At 39.7% G+C, this 25,772-nt stretch overlaps 1 protein-coding gene across 1 annotated transcript; it reads right to left on the bottom strand.

Moving 5' to 3' along the window:
• Positions 1-1,752: 1,752 nt before the first annotated feature.
• LOC109088062 lies at positions 1,753-25,025 on the bottom strand. Its single transcript, XM_042721448.1, has 7 exons — positions 24,809-25,025; positions 23,597-23,710; positions 23,415-23,528; positions 22,600-22,612; positions 3,625-3,880; positions 2,929-3,138; positions 1,753-2,541 (listed from the first exon to the last, which is right to left on the bottom strand). Exons 1-7 carry the CDS (start codon positions 25,023-25,025, stop codon positions 2,185-2,187), a joined length of 1,281 nt encoding a protein of 426 aa, XP_042577382.1. The 3' UTR covers positions 1,753-2,184.
• Between the last annotated feature and the right edge of the window lie 747 nt (positions 25,026-25,772).

The raw sequence follows: 25,772 nt of genomic DNA, 5'->3' as shown, positions 1-25,772 counted from the left end.
ACGTGCAGGTGCACCAACTCCAAAAGAGGTTGTAAATGACTTTTCACTGGCTTTGCTCAGAGCTTTGGTCAAGGCTTTTACTCCTCATCCTGATCTGAAGACCTACATCAATGTGTGTTATGGCGTCTTACTTGGTAATCGGTCTGCAAAAGTGCCACCTTTAAAATTGATTAAATGGTAAGATTTAGAAACACATGCAAAAGATAAAAAGTTCCACTCTGTGATCTTAAACTTTGCAACTAATCCGCGAATCACATGCGTGCCAAACCATGGGGCCTGTTTTATACGGATTACGGACTTTACAAGGCGACCTGGTTGGGAAAGACTGGATTTATGGTGCATGCATTTTTTTCTTATCGGAGGTAGGATATTCAGAGTTCCATGCAGAGCCGTCTGTTCTCTATAGCTCTGGGTATTCAACAGGCGTCTGCATTAATTTTGTGGCCCGTTTCATGCTGAAGATTAATGTACTTTTATTAATGTATTTTTATTATAATTTGTTCTCAAAATATTAGGCAGTTTGATTTTATTTAAATTAAATGTATACAAGTTAAGTTGCATTAGTAAAAGGTGCTCGATCTCTGCAAGCGCTGTAACGTGCAATTATAAAGCAAGATGCACCAAACAACTTAAGAGAAGCATTGTCCAACAAAAGAGGACAATTCATAACATGATTCTACTCCACAACATCAGTCGAGCGTTTGAAATAACTTCATTTTGTGAGCTGATGTGTGGTTTTGGTGAGCGTGATTTGACCGAGTACAACATGTTCCTGGATCATCATCCTTGTTGATCCTGGAACATCATACCAATCAACCAATCAGAATTGAGATAACTTTTCAGGAAATGTCATTTTTAGGCTTACGATCAGGGTTAGGTGCTTCTACACCCTTGTTAATCAGCTATCATTGCCCTCTGATTTTAGGAATAAATTATGGGTAGGGTTAGGTTTAGGGGTGGGGATTGGGTTAAGTCTATATTTTTGGACAGTAATGTTGATCCAGATCAACAAAAGATGGAACATGTCTTACTTGGCAAAATCATGGTGACCTGAGGTTTTCATCACAGAACGAGGCAAAGATAATATATTTTATACGCTGATAAAAGCTATGTTGATTAGCTTTGGAATATAAATAAGCTTTATTATTTGAAAATACCAGAGATGGCTTGAAGAACACAGAGAAACCATATATTGTCATGTTGTATGTTTACTGTACTATACTGTTGGATAATTTAAATAAATAACCAGACCGCAAACAGATTCAATCACCCACGTGATATTGTTCATAAATTACAGAATTCATATGTCTATTAAGAGAGCAGTTTATGTACATGAAACATCTTTACGAAGTATTTTGAATCATTATTTCTGTTACAGACATTCAATTAAACACAGAAGTACTGGAATACAACCAAAATAGTTAGGATATAAACACTACAGAACTGATCAAAATAGAATACACGTTTTTAAAGTGACAATGCTTCAAATACAGTTTGCATCAATTACAACGTATTGCCATTTTTTTTGTTTTCTATTGTGGAGCGGGGCACTTTTGTGTGTTGTTGTTTTCCCAGAGTCTGAATATGGCTTCCAAGGTAAATCGAATCGACCACAGCTTTTTTTTTTTTTTTTGGTGTGTGTTTTATTTTTTATTTTAACTCATCATACTTTAGGTTTCTACAGCATTAAGGGTTTATCTATAAATGTATATGTGGTGGGGAGGTATGAAATGATCAGACTCAGTAATTGTGCAATGCAATTAGGAATTTATTATTTAGAACTGGGAATTACACTAATAAATAATCTGCAATCATGCAAATTATTAAAGTGTTACTAAGAACAACAAATAAGAAATTAAACATTTTAAAATATAAACAAAATGATTGAACATTACTTACAGAAATATAAGAAGGTTGAATTTAATTATTTAGTGAGTTTAAGTTATTTAGATTAAAATTACAGAAAAAAAGAAAACAGTAAACAGTAAAAAACAACAAACTTAAAGGGATAGTTCATCCAAAAATGAAAATTTGATACTTACCCCCAGGAAATCCAAGATGTAGGTCACTTTGTTTCTTCAGTAGTTAAAAATCTCAGTTTAAATAAAGTCACCTACGTCTTGGATGCCCTTGGGGTATGCAGTGAACTATCCCTTTAACCAGTGTCTTCAACATTCGATTGGATCAACAGTCGATTGGATCAAGTGATTCCATGCTCTCAGCTGCGTCCAGGGATTCCATGTCTCCATCTAGTGATTCCCCACTCTGACCAGGATCTAAGGATGTCCCATCCTGCAGTAGATTCAGCGATCCCTTACTTTTAGGTGAATCCAGGCATTCTATTTCAAGAACATGTCTTTGTATGTCCCTAACTTTCATTTTTAGTGGTAGCTGGTTTACTAGGTCATCAAGGTCGCCTGCATAGAAATGAGCTGGGACAACATAGTTGTCCAGCCTACTGTCAAGAAGGATTAGTTTGTCATTTTTTTCTGACACCCCAATTATCTCCAGTTCTTCCTCCTGGATCTGCCAGTCAATAATCTGGAAAAGAATAAAAACAACTCACTTGTAGGGTATTTTCACCATCTAAAAATCGTTTAAAATCAGTTATTATTCCTGTCTTTTGCTTTAGTGTGTCAGTAGGAAATGTCTTTTTACATTTCTAAATCTGTCTGGAATGACATGAAGAAACAGAACAAACTGAGACAGACTAAATCCTTAAGAACTATGGCAACGTTTTTCAAGATGCTTCAAGAAACCAAGCTGCAAAGCTACAGTACTGTTCAAAGTTTTAAGCACTTGTGTAAAAATGCTGTAAAATGAGGATGCTGTCATAAATAGATTTTCTTTATCAATTATCTTCAATAAGTCGATACATTGATTATGCAACAGGCCTATGGATGATGTTGTGCAGCATATAATGTGTACCTTGACAGTTGTGTAGTTGGAAGAGGCAAATTTTCCCTTTCCATCTGGTGTTATTGTGGCCTTTAGGTGGGTGAGCTCCACCATGTCCCCAACATACAGCTCACTTAGTGCCTCTTCTCTCCACAGTGAAATATCTTGTACTGTGGAACCGCATTTAATCCGCAGATCCAGGATGGGCACCTGTAACCTGGTCATCCTGGCCACTTCAACCTGGAAAATGACACACAGGCGAGGACAATACAGGTGAGGATTGTTTCTCAGTACTGATCCAGGAATCCCTCAACTCTGAATATTTTAAGTGTATTCCTTATAATGTATGCCCAATCAAGCTAAATTCACCTAAATTGTGTATGTCAGAAAAGCATGTTGGCAGACTCCAGGACCGTGATTGAGAAACACAAGTACAATAGGGGCTTTTGCACTGAGTAGTTAAAGGAACTAGGTTTCGTGATTACAGAGATGGAATGTAAGCATATAAGTTGAAATAGAAAAAGTTTATGGCATGCAAGTTTAGACCCTATTCTGAACCTGAAATCATTCCCAGTTCCTGTGGGGCACACATGCCAAAAAGTTAGTATGTCCACCAATACAGTAGTTCAAGGAATTATGAAAATGTTCCTCCAGTGGAAATGCCCCTTATAGCTTATAGTTGCTTATATTAAGTAAATCAGGATAACTGCTTTTAAAGTCACTCACTTTTTCTATCTGCTCCTGGAGACTCAGGTAGCTCCCGTTGTCAAAAATGTCATCTTCACCAGTCTTTAGTGGGGAAGGTGGACAGAGAGCCTCTTTTGCTGCTTTCTTGGCCTCCTCCGTTATGGCCAGTGGAGTTGTTTTAAATTTAATTGTTGCTTGATTGGCAAACAAGCATGGCCGCCTGTATTTGTGTGAGAGGGTGAAGTTCTTTACCACATATGACTGCCCCTCTTCGAACTCTGGGTCACTACCATTTCTAACCGAAAGATAAGATAAAGAATTTATTTTGTAGTTGTAAAGTTATAATAACTTTTAAACATTGTTTGTAGAAAAGTAAGAAAATGACTCACCTCAGAAAATAGGTTGTTTTTGCTGCTGCAGAGTAGTCAGTGGGTTAGGTGAGAGGGAGTCAGTGGGTGAGTGGGCGTAAACTTGGCAGCAGTCCAATCGGGTGACCTCATCAAGACATGATCAAGACAGTAAACTCTCCCCCTCTGATTCTGGCAGCTGCCAGTGGTAGGTCATGTGACCTGTCAGTAGGGATGCAACCATACTTTTTTTTTCAGAACCAATGCCAACTCATTTTTATTTCTGTGTGTTAAACAAACTACTAAATATAGACAACTTAATTTTAATGAAAAATAACAAATGAAAAGTATGTATGATATTATTCTGTTTCGAAAAATATATATTATAAACTAGGTTAGTACAATTAATAATTTATTTTGGTTAGTTCATGATTAAGCAGTAATTGTATATTATTGGTGAATCAAGATTATTTTTTTTTTAAAAATATTGAAGTAAAGTGTAGGACTAAATCTGGTAAAATGTTACACATTGCTCTTTGTATTGTTGTAAAATACATTCATGTAAAACAAGTAGCCTATATATATATATACATACATACATACTTTTGTATACTATAAAATTAAAATACATTTCTTTTAAATGCATACCATAGTAATGAAGGCAGCAACATATGATAGAACAGAACAAAAAAGAATCTTTCATTGCGCAAAAGTATAATACCAAAGGGTATGGCTCCAATACAGAGTGGCGCAAAGCGTTTATGCGCATCCCGTGCGCAGAATGATGCGCTTGAAGCAACACGGAGTCAGAAGCGCTCTGCATAAAAAAGTGAAGAGATATCATGCGTAGTGTATTATATCTGTGCAATATTTTATTGAGCCTTTTCTTTTAACGTTTTTAAATCTCAGATATTGTGCGCTCTTGAAGAGAGTTCCATTGTTTTGACTGTAGTAACCGAACGCGACACGCAGTTTGATTGCTGAATGAAGAATGAGAGCATCAGGGAGAAGACTTTACGTGAACTTGACTTAAATATTCACCTCTACTTCACATTAAACTATGGAACGGCTGAAGGCATACTGGCAGTGTGCCTTCAGGCAGTATGCCAGTAATGGGTCTGTTCTTTTACATGATTGATATTTTAGGGAGGTTTAACCCAAATAAAGTGCCCACATGGCCGTGATCTCAACTGGCAGCTGATTGTCGCTTCCACTGGCCACTCAGTCAGCCGCGAGAGCGCTCCGAGTTTAACGCCTTCTCTTCCACTCTCTCTACAAGAAAATATATTATTTTATGATTATTAAAATATTCTCAAGGGTCTAGTCTTTTAATTTGTCGACCTTTTATGGAGGCTTATTACAAATAAAGTGCCCAAATAGCCGTGATCCCAACTGGCTGCTGATTGTCGCTTCCACTGGCTGCGCCAGTTGAAGATTGAACCCCCACTCCGCGTCCATATAACCATAACTATGCATACAACAAGAAAAACACAACGTAGCTGGGCGCTGCCGGTGTGGGTACAATAATAGAAATTATGTTATGCGTATTATTTTAAAAGACGTGACACGCCAGTTCTTGTCCGTTGTGCGACCACCTTACGGGTGTCATGAATCCCACATATCACTGTAGCTGCATAAAATACAGATATTGACATATTAAGTTATGAAATTTGGAATCAATAAACAGCTCATTATATATATATATATATATATATAGCTATATATATATATATATATAATTTGGAATCAATAAACAGCTGGTACATATATATATATAAACTAGTACTGGCAAAATGAGTCACAATGAGCAAATTTTCAAAAAAATTACAAGACCTTCAAAAAGATATATGAATTGTAAAAATTGATTTCATAAAATTGGTATCGGAAAAAGTATCGTTCAGGAACCGGTATCGATATTGAAATTTTTTGAACAATACTCAGCCCTAGTAGCTATTTATTTCTTTTCATTTATTTATAGGGTTGAGGCTGCGTTGGCTGTCTATGCAAGTAACATTCGTGCAACATGTTAATCAAACATATCTTTACTTTAAAATGCACAATTCTACATGTTCTGTAGCTTTTACATAGACATAGCTTTCTTAGCCTTTAATGTATTTAATATGAGATATGACACATTTAGCTATTAGTCAAAATTATCAAGTTTATTTTGAGAGGCATTTGAAAGTTCATGTAAATGTGTTGAATAAAAACAAGGTTTCATAGCAGTTTTGTTCACATCTCACACAAATCAAGCTGTTCATTTAAGCTGTCTTTTTTTCCTGCAGTAGATTGGACATCTTTATTTCCATCAATGTAAGAACTATTTTTGAATTTATTGGGATAGCATCATCAACCAAAAATGCAGTTAATTTCATACAAATCTAATTCAGCCATATGCATTTTGTATTTATTTGTTATTACATTGTCCCCCTCGGTACAGTATGTAACCATTTTAGAAATTATTATATTAGAATTGTTTCATTATTACAATTTATTTAACTGCTTAGACATTTTTTTAAAGTGCAATTTTGTATTCCTGTTTAAAGAATGTTATTAACTTGTTATTTTCTGTGTGTGTGTGTCTCTGTGTTGTTTCTAGTGGTGGGCATAGATTACTTTTTTTAATCTAGATTAATCTCACTGTAAACTTGGAATTAATCTAGATTAAAATGGCTCATTTGAATTCTGCCGAAGGCATTCAAATTATGTTCAATAAGATGTACTTGTTAGTACTGATAGAGCTGTGCTGCACTCAAACATAGTAGCTTGACGACGACTCTTCCCCTGCGCTACATTGCTTGGCCCGGCATCTTCTGCATTAGCTAAGGGATGCTTTGCGTTTAGGTGGTACTTGAGACTGGACAAACTCCTACAGTAAACTAATTCCGCATTGCACAAGGTGCAAACAACCTTACGCCTGTTTCAAACATACTCCGTCTGCAGTGCGTATGCGTTGCATTTTTTTTTTTTTTTTCGCACCCATGTTAACGGATTCCAGCGTTCATGCGGTTGCGGTCCGTCAGTGGGTTCCAGGAGCGGTGCGTCTGCAGCAGTGCAGCGATCGTTTACGTACCGAGTCTATTTTTGCTGTGCTGTATGCGCTGAATTAAAATGACAGCGCATTGTTCTCGGTAAAAATTAACATGGATTGACATGGAAATGCAGTAATTTCACAATAAATGTATACTAATTAAAGCCTACTGTTTTTCACACGCAACACATGGGTTTTGGCTAGGTTTAAAACAAGAAAAAGAGCACCTTTAGATAAATGAGGCAACATGATATAGGCCTATGCACTTTTATGGAAGCAGAATAAAGTTCATGAACCGTGCGATTGCTTGTAATAAAGATTTAAATGCAAAAGGCACGAGAGTCCACTGTTTTCTGTCAGCGGTGCTTTAATTTTAAATATTTGCGATATCCCAACAAGAAAAGTAGGCTAATTGTTGTGTTTAAATGTTTTGCCGCTTGCTTGAACAGCTTATTATACAAACCTAGAAGTCAAATGCATGAATATGTTGTTTATATTTATTAAGTTTAAACTAATGTCTATGATTATGAAAGACTGTTACTGTTCTGTGATGAGTCACAATTTTATTTATTTTTTAACATGGTTTGAAATCTAGAATAATGAACAAATGTTGTGTTTGTGGACTAAACAGCCGCGGATCAGTAGCGGAATGCAAACGCGTCCTGTGTGAAAGCACAATGAGTCCGTGCTGCTTCTGCACCACATAAGTAACGCGCACAGACTGCATACGCACTGCAGACGGAGTATGTGTGAAACAGGCGTGAGTCTTGTCAAGGTTTTTTTGGGAAGCTTGGTAATTTCACAGTAGGCATACACACAGGTTCGAAGACTCGTTCTCGCCCCCTACAGTGCAATTCGTCTAGGTATACATCCGCGCTAAACTATCACGGTGAAAGTCATCATAGCTTGCGTAGTATAGACCCAGCTCCCAACCCAAATTTGAGAATAGATTAACGGGGATATTTTATTTAATCGCACGATAAGAGTCTCACGTTAACGCCGATAACGGCCCACCACTAGTTGTTAAGCTTTCCTGACTGGTCTAGGGGAGGAATGAAACCGCAAAAATGGATGGTGGTGAAATGAATGTGCAACAGCATGAAGCCACCGTCTCCAGACCCAGAGTCGTTTCACAATAACCACATAGTTATCTCATTAAAGAAAGTAGTTTTTATTTACAAATTAGGCAAAAAAGAAAAAGAGGGGTATCAAAATCAGAAGGGGGTATTGCCAAAACAGCAAACACAATCAGTCTTACTCCTTATTAATCAAACTACTTAAACTAAAAGAAAAGAAAAGAAAAGTACAGCAAAATAAGCTAACTCCCTTACCAACATAAACAGGAGAAAAGGTTGAATTCAAAATAAATGGCATGCACCTCCCTACTAACCCCACAAATAAAGAAATAACTGTTTAACTAACAAACTTCAAATAAACCAAGAGAAAAACAGATGAATAAATTAAATACCATTAAAGATAACACTCACTTCTGCCTTTTGAATCTCAATCATAAAGTGTAATAGAAAGAGACTAAAAAGAGAAAACTACTTCAATAAGTAGCACACACAATACGAGGTAGAGATACACAGTTAACTACTGGCTTCAACAAAGTATCATGTCTGGGGTTGAAGATGGGACCTCAAAGCTTCTGCGCACACAGTCAAGCCACCACCAACACGGCTCTGGATGCTGGGAGTATTTAAGCTGCAAACACCATCAATCACAGCAGGGCATAGTTAGCTGAACCAGGTGGAAACCATATCTCCTATGAAGAGAGACAAGGATGGAGAGAGAAACAGCACAGCTTTAACACACACAAACAAAACCTTACGGCTCTGGACATAACAGTGTGTGTGTGTGTGTGTGTGTGTCCTTTACTGTCCTGTCCTATCCATAGCTTTATATCCATTTATTCACTCAAACTTTTATCTTGCTTAAATCTCTACCTCTCGCCCATTCTATTCTTTCTCTTCCAAACCAAAAAACAACCTGCTGGCTGCTAAACCCCCAAACACTGCTGCACTGCTTGCTGCTTCGCTTGCTGGTGACCCAAATGCAATCTTAGCCAAAACGCAAAATACCCCCAAACACTGCTGCACTGCTTGCTGCTTTGCTTGCTGGTGACCCAAATGCAATCTTAGCCAAAACGCAGGATGATCAACTTTTTTAAAGTACACAATCATTTAGTTTTGATTTGTCTTGGCAAATATTATTTTCTCTACATAAAAGCATTATCTGTGACCTATTTCAAGTATTGACACCATATAGTGTCCAAACTGCATGCTTGATTTCCAGTACTGAAATATCGCCATGTAGTATGTACTCCAGAGGCCGTCAGTGTAATTCCTTAATGTGGGTAATGATTTTTTTTTAATTTTGACGAGTTTACACTAGTGTCAAACGAGGTCTGCCAAAGGAACATTTGTGGGTAATTTTTTATTGACGTGACGAGCTACCAAACACTATTGAGACAAACTCTCGCTGCTTCAACATCCTGAAACACCACCAGAGGTTTGGATTTCTGAGAGATACACCTGCACTAGGCAACTATGAGAATCTTGAGAATACTCTGCAGTGTCTCAGAGCTGATGTGAGTGATGCTTTGCTGTTGTGTGGAGGCTCATGTACCACTGTATTCAGAGATAGATCAGGGAGATTTGGTTATTTTGACTCTCACTGGAGATCAATATATGGAATACCTGTTGATGAAGGCACAGGTACAGCGGTATTCCTGACATTTCTTCAATTACCAGATCTTATGGACAGGCTTTTATTGTTTCAAAGATGTTCTGATATGAGAGACCAGGAAGAGTTTGAGCTGCTGCCTGTATCATTTATTAACATGATGACTGAAAGCTGTGTATGTACTGAAGTCTCCCTCAACTGCTGTGACCTTGCACATGATGTGCAACCAAACGTCTCGTTTGAGAACAAAGCTCTGTCAAACAATGAAAAATCCACATCTGCTGATGTCCTACAACAGTATGTTCAAGTCCAAGATCCAGTTCAACAACTATCTGAGACTGCTGTTAACAGAGCCACATCAACTGATGAACAAGCCCACTTGATTTATCAAAATAAAATGATAGTTCAAACTACTGTCGCTCAAAATCAAGAAAAATATGAAAATGTACCATTGAGTGAACTTTCTCATAACATACTGTCACAGGATCAATTTGCACTGTCAGCTCCAAATCACCAGAATTCACAATTCACAGGCAAGCAGACAGAAAAACTGAACAAGACTCAAAAGCGAAAGTCCTACTAGATAAATTGGCACAAAGAAATGGTTCAGAGCCAAGGTGTTTATGACAAAAAACAGGCTGTACCTGATGTCTATGATTATAAAACAAGTATTGAATACAGACAAAGACTTAACCAAGCCATGAAGAACAACTATTGGAATAATATGACTTATAGAGATAAACACAAGCAATGAAAAACAACTATAAAAATATTAATGACTATAGAGAGAGAAAAAAAGGATTATGCAATTCACAAGTACAGAAATAATGAACAGTACAGATGGAATAAAAAGAGTAAAATAAACTTAAACTTACAAGAATCATGAACAATACAGGGACAGACAAAATAATTATATCATTTAGAATTACAGGAATTATGAAGAATTCAGGGAAAGACAAAAAAAATGACAATTCGAAATTACTGGAACAATCTTACATATAAGAAACAGCATAAGCAAAATCTTGTTGACAAATTTTTATAAGATCCAATTTATAGACAAAGGAATAAGGACCATTATACAAACCGATGTAAAAGTGATCCTAACTTCTATGAAAAAAAGAACTTTTCTCACATTATCACTGTGATGCTCATTTTAGGGCTCGTCAGAAAGATATTCTCTTAAGGGTACTTACAAAGTAGCACAAGAGATACAGACAAAAAAAAAAAATATGTATTTGATGCGCCGGCAGAGAGAAACATAACAAGAAGATGAACATAGTAGAAGATAGCCTTAAATATTTTCAAAGATGTTATAAAACGGGCCAACTTATGTCTGCACATGCTGTGCCAGAGCGCTTTTCTTAAAATCAAGCGCATAAATATTAGTCTCAGCCTCAGGCCGGGTTCACACCGCAAGCTGCAGCAGAGCAGAAGCAGCGCATATTTTTTTCGGTGCCTATGTTAACAGATGAGAGCGTTCACACCGCACGCAGAGGCTGCGCGGCAGAGCGTTGCAGGAGCAGAGCAGAAGCAGCAGTGCCGTGATCGTTTCGGCGCTGGGTCTATTTTTGCTGCACTGCTGACGCTCAGTTAAAGTGAAAGTACACCTTTGATGGACAAAATAAATAGGATTTCACACAAAAAGTGCTCTAAATGCACAAAATAAGCACATCTAGGGTGTTTTAACAAGAACTGGAGTATGTCAGGAAAGAAAATTTATATAAAAAAATATGTATAGAAGATAAAGTGACAATGATCATGGGCAAAATACATATGTACTGACACGAAAAAGTAATTTTCCCCAAAATTTGCATTAATTATATCTACTGTGTTTTTAGCAAATGACATTAAAAATGTATGATATTTAATTTAACATATTTTTCTATTTATTATTATTATTATTATTATTTTTTACAAAATCTGTCAAAGTACTTACAGTTCTATCCAAAAATAAATTTTTTGGCCGAAATACAAAAACAACTTTAAATAATTTATACTTTTAGTTTAGCCTTAGAGATTTATTTATTATTATTAGTAGTAGTCGTATTCTTATAACTAGTCCTATATATTGGCAGAAGAATGGATGTCGTGCTGACATCATGCTGACAATCATAAACAACAGCACGTGGTGTCACAGGCGGTGGTCTTCAGAGTGCACCTGGAAAGACAATAATAGACGACACTCGTCTAATCGTGGAAGTTGAGAAATATCAAGTTCTTTATGATCCACACAATGTACTTTACAAAGACTTGCACGCGAAGGAAAAAGCATGGGCTCTTAGTGCAGATGGTAAGTAATTTTATAGCGTTTTTGACGCTTTCGCTGGCACACAAGCAAACAACTCAATATAGATAGGCAATTAGCATAGACATATTAATATAGGCCTAGCACACATAGCTACAGACATCTATGATCTGCGTCTTTTTTGTTAAAATATGTTAGTACTTACAGTTCTAGGTTCACCATAACCTCAAAAGCCTGCCACTTTCCTCTAATACATTGGAATGTTCAGCAGAAAACATGTGTTGGCTACAAAAAAACCAATATGTGAAATTGTAGAATTATTGTTCTTTTCAAGAAAAAACTAAATTGATTCAATTGGAACCAATTGACAGTCCAAAATCCGCTGTTCAGTTGCGCGCTGCCTCCGCTGCCGGTGTGAAAGCAAAATAGCCGCGCGCTGCTTCTGCTCTGCCTACCTGCTGCTAATGTGCTGCTTCCGCTCTGCTGCAGCTTGTGGTGTGAACCCGGCCTCAGACGTCATGCCCACGGACCGTTGGCTAAACGTCTGATGCATATGGCACAAAAAAGTGGAAACACTTCAGGAGTGTTGAAGTCCTCATCGGTTGAATTCTACAGGATTTCCGCGAGACATGTGTGTCAGGTTCTTTGACGTTCCACCTGGAAACAAAGATACCGTGGCGCCAAACCCTCACACGTAACAAGAAAGCCTAGTGTTTACAACTGTGACAACGAGTGCTTATCAGGATCAACTAAATGCTGGATTTTCAAAAGTATGTGAAATATTTAAAGTTCGCGGCATAGAACCTTTAAAATATGTCCGAGAGTTTTACACACTGATCTGTTATTGTAGCGACTTTTCCACACCTCGAAACGTGACGATAAACAAAACGAACTGTGATTGGTTGTTTGACATGTCGGTCAAACGCCTCATGGGTGGGCCTTGGCCAATGAAACCTGCCATGAATTCCAGACCTTCAGTCTGAAGGTCTGGCTACACGAGACTACATAAATATAAACAAAAATCCAACAGTTGCTGCACTTTGCTTGACTGGAAACTATGTTCACATCTGCTCTGACTGCCCTGATCGATATGCCTTGGAGGACATGAAAGCAGAATGGATCTGTCACAGCTGCTATACAACACTTTTGAGAGGTCTAATGCCAGATATTGCTGTAGTTAACATGCTGCATTTCACTCCCATTCCTCCAGAACTGTGTGATTTGAATATTCTAGAAAGACATGTTATTGCACAGTACATTCCCTTTGCGAACATTTTAACACTTCCTAAAGGCCAACAGAGAGCTATAAAAGGTGCTGTAATTTCTGTTGCATCTGACATAGAAACAACAGTAAATAGTTTACCCAGACCAAGAAGTGAATCACAGCTGCTTACAGTGAAACTGAAAAGACGTCTGTGCTACTAAGGTCACTATCAGTTCCAGACTTTGAACATGCGTAAGGTATTGTCTGCTTTAAGAAAACTAAAAGTAATCCATTCAGAATATAAAGATATCATCATTAATACAGCACTCTCAGAAGAAGAAACGTTCAATGAGCATGAACAGTCCGCAAATGACATCAGTGCTTCTGATGAGGAAATGGATGTTGAGAGCAGCAGCCAAAATGAGAACACTGAAGAACAGAGCAATGAGAATCAACACAATAATTCAAGTAAGGACCCTGAGAATACTGCAGAAGAGCAATCAAGAGGCCTTGCTTTGGATACATGTCTTCAGCCCCCAGATCTTGGTCAGCAGCTGTTGTCTTATGATGATGGAATATTTTGCATTGCCCCAGTATGTAAAAACAATTCTGTTAGCATTTTCAAAGTAAGAAAATGTTTTAGAGTAGATACATCACAAAAGTTACATAGATCTCATTTAGCCTGTTCTGTAAAATAATGTCATGATTTTAAGAAATAATGCTAATACAAATGCGAATAAATTCATTGTATATATTAAAGCTTCACATTTTCTATTTCTTGTGTGCATGTGTTAAATAGGGATGGTATGTATGTGTGTGTTAGATAAAGAATAAGAGGAGCGTGAATGTCCTTTCCAAGGATCGCCACCTTGCCGTGGTGGAAAGGCTTGTGTATTCCAGTAATCCCAAGAGAAAGTCATTCTGGAGCTTTTTATTCCAATTTGATGCGCTTACGGGTGAGGTTCCAAACTAAGTGCGATCCAAATGGGCATTAACAGAATAAAATTATACTTAAAGCATGATTACTTGATGGTCTTCGGAGGGAGCATTCTGACTTTGGGACGCAATCGCACTTCAAATGCGCACTCCAGAGTCCACACACTTCAGTTTGGGACACAGCTTCTGTCAGCAGGCGCCGTCGTCTTCTACTTGTTTTGAGGTGTATCGCAGACTTAGAAGCGCATTACCACCTATCTCTCAAACTGACCATTGACACTACTAATTGAGATTATACATAGAGTGAGGCCAATCATTTCATGTTTTAGGACATCAATGTATTGACATGAGCCGCAGGGTTTAATTTGGATTTGTCTCTGCAGGGTTTTTTTTTTTCTCTCTCTCAGAAAAGGTCAAATAAGTGCCCATTGACTGCATTATATGACTGACAGACTGCAACGGTTTGAGTTAAAATTCTTCATTTGTTTTCTACTGAATAAACAAAGTCACCTACATCTTGGAAGCCCTGGGAGTAAGCAGATAAACATCAAATTTTCACTTTTGGGTGAACAATCCTTTTAAAATGGCAAGTAATAAAACAAAAACACAAAATTAAGTCATTAAAGAACCAGCTTAAACATTTTGTGGAGCAGGAGGACACCTGCAAAAAAAAACCCAGCAGGTGGTTTCAAGGAAACTGGAAAAAGAAACCTCAACAGTGTATGGCAGGGGTCGGAAAGCTATGGCTCGCAAGCCACACCTGTCTCTTTGACAAAAAAAAAATCATGTGGGGGGTGGTTTAGATATGGCTATTACTCATCACCTTATCATCAACAAATCACCAGAGATCAGCAATTCCTTTGTTATAGAGCATTTTCACTTTTTTACCATTAGTGTGTAATGTTGCTGTTTGAGCAAAATCAATATCTGCAAAGTTGCAGCGCTGAAAGTTTAATGCAAATGGAGATTCTGTCTTTTAAAGTTCTGGAAGTTTAATGCCTACAAAAACTTCTGTTAAGGGACTACAACGAGTTTCTTCTCAGGTCCGTTACATTACAAACCCAGATAAACCTTGCCAATAAACAGTGTATCTAAAAGTATGAGACAATAAACAACATACTATTAAGAGCCGTGCTGGCACAGGTTCTGCCCAATCCGCTTCAATAATATTCTCAGTCTCATTCAGGCTCAAATTGATAAGCAATATACATGACGCCACTGTTAACAATTCAACTGGAGCACATCCACAGCCATTTTAAAAGGGTTAACTTACCTTGCTATTCTCATAGTTTTTTTTAGAGGGAGTTCTTAAAATGTGGTTTAGCTACATTGCCAACGAGAAAAAGAACCAGAGGCATAACAGCTAACAGAAATTTTCTCATGTGAGAAACTTTCTGCTTTTCATGTCTGTTCCAAACACTCCATCTATGAGTCTGAGCATGTTATGGAACCACAGCAAAAAGAAAGAGTATGTTTTTAATATTTGTTCATAGGGCTGTCAATCAAAATAATTTCAAGTTTAATTATTTAAAGTGCTTTCATATTAATAGCAATTAAAATCAAGAATTTGCTGAGAACAGTGCACAACCCAGATTGGAACCTTTATGCTGCGTTCACACCAAACGCGAATAGAGCGTCAAATTCACGTCTACCGCGTCTAGTTTGCCGCGTGAATTTTTTGAATTTATTAGCGAGTATGGATAGAGATTGAAGTTCGTAGAGTGAAAGAGTTTGAAGCGAAATTGATGCGCGTCCGAGGCGAAATCATCCGCTTCTTGTTGTGGGGGGGGGTGGTGGTAGGCTGTTTTTTTTTTTGATGGTTGATGTTTTTTATTGGATTAGAGACTTCACTTTTTCCTGCACACGTCCTCTGAATAAACACATTATCTTGTTAGCGAAAAGTAGTTATATTAGGGGGAAAATAGTTGTAAAAAACGGCGGGAAGGCCGCGGGTCGATAAACATGTATGTGACTCAAAAGTTAAATGTGTATTTACAACACACATTTCCAAGCGAGGTCCTTTTTATTCCTGTCTCTATAGAAATATGAACTTGTGTCATATAGCTCCGGTTGACTGCTCACTGACAATATCAGTTGTTCCTCCATGTTGAATGAGTGACTCCTGAGCAGGCTCCTGATTGGTTAACGCGGCGCGAATTGACGCCAAAGTTCAAATTTTTCAACTCGGGCTGCAGACGCGAATTCGCTTCAAACACATAAATGCACAAAAGCACCATTCACGCGTATCGCGCCAGATGCTCAATTCGCGTCATTCGCGCAAATGAGGCGAATGCGCGTCTTCCGCACCGCGCTTAACGCCTCATTTGCGCCGCGAAACCTCCAGACATGCGTAAACGCGTCTTTACATTGACTTAACATTGAAATCATTCATGCCAGACGCTCTATTCGCGTTTGGTGTGAACACAGCATTAGGGTCCTAACTGGAGTAATACTCTTCTCTCAAAACGAAATAATTCAAAATGTCCTCATAAGTTATGGCAGGTCACTTCTTCATTTCATCCTCCCACTGTGTTATACACCACGGGTGTAGTAAATATTTTCCATCATGGTGTTTAATGGTGTTCTGTGTGTGCTCCCACCACATCACTCCATATGCTCCTTATACCGTGCTAGAGAAACGGACATTTTAAAAATTTTTAAGGAGTTATGTTATTTTATTTAGTTTTGCGTTGTAGGGTGGTTTGATTTTAGAATATTTGGTTTGGTGCAAGGTTGGGTTAGATTAAGATTTGGGTTTGTTTTGTTTGTGTGAACGCTGTCAGGTTCAGACCTGGCAAGCGAACCAAGTGTGAAAGCACCCATAAGGCCCTTTCACACGGGATGCAGCAGTTGCGAGTGTCTAGTTCATTTTCAATGGGAGACATGTGGAAAGCGACAAATATACAGTATATAATCAACAACCCTGGCCCCTGAACGAATTCTGGCTGCTGAATTTTGTAAATGTTGAAGTTTGTTAATACACGATTTTGAGACTCCAATAAGAAGGGCATTACAATAGTCGAGGCGAGAAAGAACAAACAAATTAATTAACCTTTCAGCAACAGAGAAAGACGGCAAAGATCGTAGCCGTGCAATATTTCTGAGATGAAAGTACGAGGTCTTAACAGTGTTCACGAAAGGCTCAAATGACAAGCTGGTATAAAAAATAACGCCCAGATTTTTTATTTACTTTGTCTGTTGATGGTGTTGCTCTGGAGTAACAAAGTTAAAGATCAAGCAGTACGCAATTTATGGGGAGAGCCGAGAAGCACAACTTCCGTTTTGGAACTATTCAAACCGTAGACTGTATAAAAACATGGACATAGTGTCCGTGATGTCACCCGTAGAATCCTGAAGAGCTTTTTTAAAGCTCAAATTGGGCGGAGCGGGCCATCGCCATCTTGGCAGCGCGTCACTCCATGGTAATCGAAAATGGGCAAAAAGGCGGGAGCTGGTTGCTGAAACCACACCCACCTAGCTAGACCACGGTGACAGAAGCTGTAATCCACCTGTCACTCAAGTTGCCACACCCTTAATTATAAAAAACTTTAAGGCTTAATATAATTTAAACTGATGGGTTCTAAAAAAATTCACCCCCTCACAGTTGTCATGAAGGGCAAAATTAGCTATATAGACCAAAACCACTTTTTGTACCAGACTGTCAAAAAAAAAATTCTGCTGTAAAGTTGGGCATTTTAAAGAGCAGGTCATATGGTATTTGGTGTCCCCTACATCAGGTTTGAATGCATCTAAGGTCAGAAAACATTGTAATTTTCTCAGAATATACATTTAATATTAGAGTCATTTGCCAATGATTAGGAAATGATTCGTTTCAAGCAAGTTCGGAGCAAGCCCCTCCCTTCCTCAAGCTTACTCTGCTCTGATTGGTCAGCTGGCCAAACCTGTTGTGATTGGCACAGAGATGAGTCCTTGAGCCAGTTAGCCAGTGCTACCATTGACAAAGCACCTTTACATAAAACAATAATATAGTCAATCCGTTCTTATAAATGACATAAAATACAAAAACACTTATGCAAGCGAATCGTGCCCACAGCTAAAGTTTAGCTGCTAAACTGTGAACACTAGGTGGATACGTTAGCCGAGTGCTAACGTGACTAACTGATTAAACAATACAGTTTGTAAACTAAAATATGTCTACTGTAATGTTTGAAGAATGTCAGACAAAAGACGCTTGGTCTTAACTTTTAATCAGAACGCAGAACAGTTGTATCACAGGAGCACCAGCCGAAATCACTCATCTCTCCTGCATTAACCCTGTAACTGCCAGTGCAGCACAATAAACAGCAGTTTCACAATTATTATAAAGTCTGTGTGCTACACTACATTCTTTATTATTAAACAAAGTAATTAGAACAACGTCAGTCTACAATAATCGGCATATTCTTAGGTTCACTGCAAATTTTTAGAACTACTTCATTAAGACAGTAATATTGTGCTTTACCTGGAAACCTAAAGCTGCACTAGGTATACATCACATATTGGCACAAAAAATTATATTTTGAGCACTCAATTGAAAATGTACACCTAACGTATCAATCGTACTACTTACAGGTCGTGGGTTCAGAGAGCTTGTTAGTCCAAATTAAGAAGATTAGAAGCCAACGAAGATAAAAGCCCAGATTAGAGAAGCAGTTCTTGATAAAATGACAAGCACACAACAAAAGGCTCGAATTGTATTTCTGTGGTGTCCTTGAACACCGCGTCTTCTCAACATGATGTAAACGAACTAATAGGAAAAGTGTTTGTGGGCAGATCAGACTGTTCGTATTTCGCGGGCAGGCGGGGATTATGCAAATGTGTTACCCAGTGACGTACACTGGTAACAGGCAAAAGAGTCGAAAATATAACGACTCGTTACGGCGATTCAGAACCGACTCTCTCTTTTGAGAGACAATATCTTTATTTATCATGCACTTTTTTGATTAACAACTTTGCAGATTGTTTTCATTTAAGGATAGCTACGTTATAAACTGCAAAAGAGAGATTTTTCAAAAACCCATATGACCTGCTCTTTAACATGAGGAGTCTATGGGACTGAGTCCCTTTTGGAGCTGGCCTCTAGCGGCCAGTCGATGAATTGCAGTTTTAGTCACTTCCGTGTAGGCTTCAAGAGAAAGAGCAGGAGGTTGCTCAAACACAATACATTTTCAGACATCCACAACTTAATCTCATAAAGACAGTGTGAAATAGGGCTATGACGGTGGCAGATTTTTACCTCTCATAAAGACAGTGTGAACTAGGGCTATGACGGTGGCAGATTTTGTATATATATATATATATATATATATATATATATATATATATATATATATATATATATATATATATTTTTTATAACATTTTATAAATTACATATATATAAAATATTAGAATAAATATATTAGTGGTGTCAAAATTAGCGCGTTAACGAAGACAATTACTTTTTTCAAATTAACACAGGGGCTCTCTTTGAAATAGGAATCATTGCCATATTTCTTGTTAACATCTTTCATTAATCATGGTCTCTTTTTTTATTTGTCCAGTTTGGAGAAAGCCTCACCAAACCTGACCAGCCAGGCATTTGCGATCACGGGAACTTGTGCAAATGCGGATAGGTGACATGAATGGAGATGGCTGTATTTTGGTCACCTCTGACCTGTGACCATCCATAAATACAAAATGACGATCAGTTAAATAGGATCTGAACCAATCCAGAGCAATCTCCATTACCCCAAAGACCAATTCAAGTCGACTAAGTAATACCCTATGATCAGTGGTATCAAAAGCTGCACTTAGATCCAGAAGGATAAGGATTGACACAGATCCAGTGTCAGATGCTAATATCAAGTCATTAGTAACTTTGACCAAGGTTGTCTCAGTACTGTGCAGTTTCCAAAACCCAGACTGGTATGGCTCAAAATGGTTGTTAACAGTCAAATGATTGTGTAATTGAGAAGCAACAACACCCAAAAATGTGTGCGTGTTTTTAGAGGAGCAAAAGTGTCCAAATTGGAAGTGAGGGTTTTATTTGAAATTAAAATGTTATCCTCAAGGGGAGCTGTAGATAACCCTTCTAAAAGAAAAGGTAATAGATTCAGCAAAAACAGCATAGTCAATTGATTTCCATTTATGGAAAGAGACAGTGCATGGTTCCTGCCTAATAGAACATATACTAGAAATAAAAAAAAATAGAGTGAGTGATTTCAGCTTAATGGAATTATTTTGACCCATACTCAGAATTTGTGCTCTGCATTTAACCCATCCGAAGTGCACACACACAGAGCAGTGAACACACACACACTGTGAACACACACCCGGAGCAGTGGCAGCCATTTATGCTGCGGCGCCCGGGGAGCAGTTGGGGTTCAGTGCCTTGCTCAAGGGCACCTAAGTCGTGGTATTGAGGGTGGAGAGAGCGCTGTACATTCACTCCCCCCACCCACAATTCCTGCCGGCCCGAGACTCGAACTCACAACCCTTCGATTGGGAGTCCGACTCTCTAACCATTAGGCCACGACTTCCCAGAACATATACTAGGGCTGGACAATTAATCAAAGTAATCGAAACTGAAATTAAGAACCTCTAACCGACGTAATTTTCCCATGTCGGTTATTTTGGTTTTTTAATCCTTTTAATACTTCCCCCTTAAAAGCATACTACTGCGTGTGTAGCCACATGACTCTGCCCCGTTCAGTCAGTGACATAAAAGCAAAACACGGAGGTGAACACCGGTTCTACACAGTGATGGCGCGCGAGCGGTGAGCCTTGCGTCTTCACTAAACTTTGTCAGTTGTATTTGTTTTATGGTTTGGACATTCAAGCGATTAGACGATTGGCAACACACACTAGAGCTCTACATTTCCGCCTGACCCCGACGGACCCCGACTTTTTTACGGCCCTCGAGCCGGGCTTCGGGCCAATTTTCACGTCATAGTTTAGACGCGGGCTGGGCCTCGCACCTGTTTGTTGCGCTGGTGGAAACAACACGAGACCGTGCTTCCGCGACTGTCAAGAGCGGCTGGACGGTGTTTAGTGTCCTGCAGCAACGGTATGGTGTGTGCTGTCAGCTCAGCTGAACAGTTCTGCATTCAAATACACGCAATAAGCTTAAGCTTGCCACAAAGCACTGGCAAAAGTAATTAACATAAATGTGACAGGGAAATACTAAGGAGATATTTGAATTATTTACTTATAAACTAGTGTTTTCTGAGTCTGTGTCGCAAGGATGAAGTTGCTGAGCCTGACTCGCCATCTCCTCAGACGAGCATTAGAGAGAAGTGCATCTTTACGGATTATGATTATAATGAAAGAGTTTTTGTTTTTGAATTGTTTTATTTCGTTAAGTAGTCATTTAAAGCTTTCTATAGATATATTTAGCATATAGATATATTTATCATTTAGCCAGTGTTGGGTTTTTTTGTACTTCTGTTAAAGACGACACGACAGAAAGCACAACGTTTTGTTGATATTGTGAGTGCACACAAATAAAAGTAGACCCTTTGCAGTTACGAATGATGCATTACTCTTACCTTTATGAGCAAAAATGAAGGCGTATCCACTGAAAAAATGCAAGTGATCACACTGGCGTCTCCATGTCCGCACAAACTATTGGATATAGCGCACATGACATTGTTATATGCTTAAACTGTTTGATATCTATAGATTTTATTTTAGGCAGGTCGTGATGGTTTGAGAAGGCTAAATTTTGTTTAAACACAGGCTCACTGTCTAACGCTGGCCGCTTAGTCGTTACTTAAAAAAAAAAACCTAAAACTTATATTTAACAAACAAAAATTTCTTCCTAACATTTTTCTAAATTAACTTAGCAAAGTGATTATATTTTATTTCGTTTTTTTATTATTACATACAAAACTGAACTATTTTAATAGCTGAGACAGTAGTATACTAGAGCATCCCTTCATTCAGACACAGTGGAAGATCTGATCAGAATCAGTGCAGAGGGGCCAAGTCTGGAAGATTTTGATGCTAGAGAGAGTGTGGCCAGCTGGTTTAGCCAAGGCCAAGGATCAGGAAGGCCAAACTACAGGAGTTGGCCATCCGAGGGGCATGTGACTGCAATGGAGGATAGTTCATAAGACATTGAGTCATGAGATGTTCAGTTTGAAGCCCTTAAAACACTTAATTTAGATTTTTCTTTTTATTTCATTTATCTTGAGATGTTTTAAGTTTACATTTCAGCTCAGTGAAGCACTTTAAGCACCAACACTTTTTCAGTAAGTTACCTTTTTTGTAGAATTGTGCTTCAAATAAAGAACTTTATGTTGACCAGATTGTTAGTTAATCATTTAGGCTACAAGTCAATATTGCCTATATGGACAGCGATTAAAAAAAAAAAAGTGAACTTGTAATAATGAAGTGTTAAATGCGATGTGGTCTAAAATTTGACCTAAGAAAAACCTAAGAAAAAAAGTTAGTCTAGAGCCCTGCTATTTACAACCCACAGCTTCACAATTAATATAGAGACGGTATGACTAATTCACAAACACAATCACTCGTACTGGTACTGTGCTAATTTATCTTTATCTGATCTTTATTTATCTCTTACACCGAGGAATAATCTGTAAGAAATGTTACGAACATAGATAAAATAACTGCTGATAGTGAGCTATGATGTCAGATCGCTCTTTCAACAGGAAAAAATATCCCACCTTTAATAGTCAATCATATTTACAGTACAAACCTTGTCAGTGAACTATGAGGGCAAAAAAAACAGAAACAAAATAATCGTTCATTAATCATAATCGAGTTAATGTTCAATTAATCGAGGTTTTGATTTTAGGCCATAATCGTCCAGCCCTAACATATACCTTCTAATTTAAAAAAGCCAGTAGAATGGTCTGAATGACCAACATCATCAATGTAAATGTTTGATACAATGTCATTATTTGCAATGTCTAAGTCCAGAGTATGACTTTTGGAGTGAGTAGGAAAGTGAACAAACTGAGCCAAATTATAGCAGTCCAGCAGAGATTAAAAAGTCCTTTGCCATAACTGTCAGACACAGACGAGGACACAGAGGATTCAGTGCAATAGTGTTTAATGATATTCAGAGGTTTCAGACACAGGTGAATCTTGACACGTAGACAACACGGTGGTAATACAACTTTCCTTTGAGGTGATGGTGATACAGATGGTGACTCCGACGAAGACAATGGGAACAGGTAGGCAGAAGAGGATGAAGAGGGTTCAACAGGTCAGGTAGGTTCGACGAAGGGCGTTCAGGTAAGTTGGGAGATCGGTGCAAGACCAGAAAATGAGTGATGGTGACTGAGGGCTTTATGTGTGGCACTGGTGATGATGCACAGGTGTTCAGAATTCTGGTGATTGGGAATGAGTGGGATGGTGTGGCTGTGACAGTACCCCCTCCCCCACGGGCGGCTCCTGACGGCTGGGATCTTGAGCGACGACGGGGTCTACCACGGCCACGGGGGAGCGGGGCGGTCTGGATGGTCTCGGTGAAAGTCGGTGAGAAGGCTGGGGTCCAGGATGTCGTTACGATTAACCCAGCAACGCTCCTCCGGGCCGTAGTTCTCCCAGTCTACAAGGTACTCCAGTTGAGGGCCCCCGTCGTCGAGAGTCGAGGATAGCTCTCACCCGGAAGATGCTGTTGTCTTCTTCGATGGCGGGAGGAGGAGGTACGGCATCATCACCAGGCTCTGTGGATGGAGGAGACAAAGGTTCAGTGAATGGTTTGAGGAGTGAAACATGGAATTAAGGTGAGATACGGTACTGTGCTGGCAGCTGGAGTCTATAGGTCACTTCGTTCAGTTGCCGTTCGATCTTGAATGGTCCGATGTATCGGGGACTCAGCTTACGGCAGGGCAGCCGGAGGCGGATGTCCCTCGTCGAGAGCCAGACCAGCTGTCCAGGTTGGTATTGTGGCGTAGGTCTTCGACGAGCGTCCGCTTGCTCCTTATGCCTCCGAACTGCCCGCTGGAGATGCACGTGAGCCGAGTCCCAGACCCTCTCGCTCTGTCGGAACCAGTGATCTACCGTTGGGACCTCCGAGGGCTCACCCGACCATGGGAAGAGTGGAGGCTGGTATCCGAGGACACATTGGAAGGGGGTGAGCCCGGTGGTAGATTGCTGGAGGGAGTTCTGTGCATATTCTGCCCAGGGTAGGTACTGGCTCCAACAGTCCTGATTACGGTGGCAGTAGACCCTCAGGAACCTCCCGATCTCTTGTATCTTTCGCTCAGTCTGGCCGTTGGTCTGTGGATGGTATCCTGAAGAGAGGCTGACGGATACTCCTAGGAGGCGGAAGAAAGCTGACCAGACCCTGGAGATGAATTGGGGACCCCTGTCGGAGATGATGTCTTCTGGGATGCCAAAGTGACGGAACACGTTGTGGAATAGTGCCTCTGCCGCTTCAAACGCTGTGGGAAGTCCTTTGAGAGGTATGAGTTTGCATGATTTCGAAAACCTGTCGACTACTACCAGCACACAAGTATTGCCTTGAGAAAGGGGGAGGTCAGTCATAAAATCCACACCTATATGGGTCCATGGACGTTCAGGAATGGGCAGAGGCACCAGTTTACCTTCCGGGAGCCTCCTAGGGGTGTTCGCTATGGCGCAGACTGAGCATCCTTTGAGGTAACGGGAAGTATCCTGACTCATCGAGGGCCACCAGTAACGTTGTTGCAGGAGCGAGAGGGTCCGCCTCCTGCCTGGATGTCCAGATCCCGGAGAGGTATGAGCTAAGTGCAGAAGGGTAATCCGATGTTGAGGAGGGACGAAGAGTTTCCCTTCTGGACCTCCCGGCGGAGCAGGGTGTTGAAGGTTTTCTTGTTCAATCAGACGATTAAGATCCCATTGAATGGGACTTAAAATCATGGCTCGAGGGAGGATTGGTTCGGGAGATTCTGGTTCTGGGTCTGCCTGATGAAGGCGGGAGAGGGCATCAGCTCTATTGTTCTGGGAGCCAGGGCGATACGTGACTTTAAAGTCAATCTCGTGAAGAATAAGGCCCATCTAGCTTGGCGATGATTCAGTCTCTTAGCTTCACGGAGGTATTCCAGGTTCCGGTGGTCAGTGATTACCTCGAAAGGGACCTTGGATCCCTCCAGCCAATGACTTCCAGAGCCAGCTTGATAGCCAGTAGTTCACGGTTACCTATGTCGTAATTTTGCTCCGCCGGGGATAGCTTCTTCGAGAAGAAGGCACATGGATGGAGTCGTGGAGGATCCCCCTGCCGCTGGGAAAGTACCGCTCCGACCCCGGTCGATGGGGCATCCACTTCCACTATGAACTGTCGGTTGGGATCAGGATGAGCTAGGATCGGAGCGGTCTTGAAGGCTTGTTTGAGATGGTGGAAAGCTTCAGTGGCCATGGGGTTCCAGGACAGAGACTTGGGCCGGTTCCGGAGGAGTGAGGTTAGAGGTGAGCTGAGGAAACTGTAGTTCTTGATGAATCTCCTATAAAATTTGGCAAAGCCCAGGAAGCGTTGGAGTTCTTTAATGGAACCAGGCTAGGGCCAGTGTGTGATGGCTTCCACCTTCCCCTGGTCCATCTTCACGCCACGTGGGCCGATGATGTATCCCAGGAACTGGACTGAGGGCGTGTGGAACTCGCATTTTTCTAACTTGAGGTACAGATGGTGTTCCCGGAGTTTTCGGAGTACAAGTATGATGTGTTGGATGTGTTCTTCCTTGGAGGTGGAGTAAATGAGGATATCATCGATGTAGACAATTACGAACTGGTTAAGGTATTCTCGGAAGA

Source organism: Cyprinus carpio, chromosome B3 (assembly GCF_018340385.1).
Source record: "Cyprinus carpio isolate SPL01 chromosome B3, ASM1834038v1, whole genome shotgun sequence".
Taxonomy (NCBI): domain Eukaryota; kingdom Metazoa; phylum Chordata; class Actinopteri; order Cypriniformes; family Cyprinidae; genus Cyprinus; species Cyprinus carpio.
This window is presented reverse-complemented; position numbering and strand designations above follow the sequence as displayed.

Bases quoted from the DNA above. Each gene is read 5' to 3' on its own strand.
- LOC109088062 (XM_042721448.1), bottom strand. From the start codon at position 25,025: ATGGGCCTTATTCTTCACGAGATTGACTTTAAAGTCACGTATCGCCCT. The intron at 23,529-23,596 runs GTAGACTGGGAG...CCTGGACCCCAG, and splicing joins GCCCTCAACTGGAGTACCTT to CCTTCTCACCGACTTTCACC. The intron at 2,542-2,928 runs GTACACATTATA...ATTCTTTTCCAG, and splicing joins CCAACTACACAACTGTCAAG to ATTATTGACTGGCAGATCCA.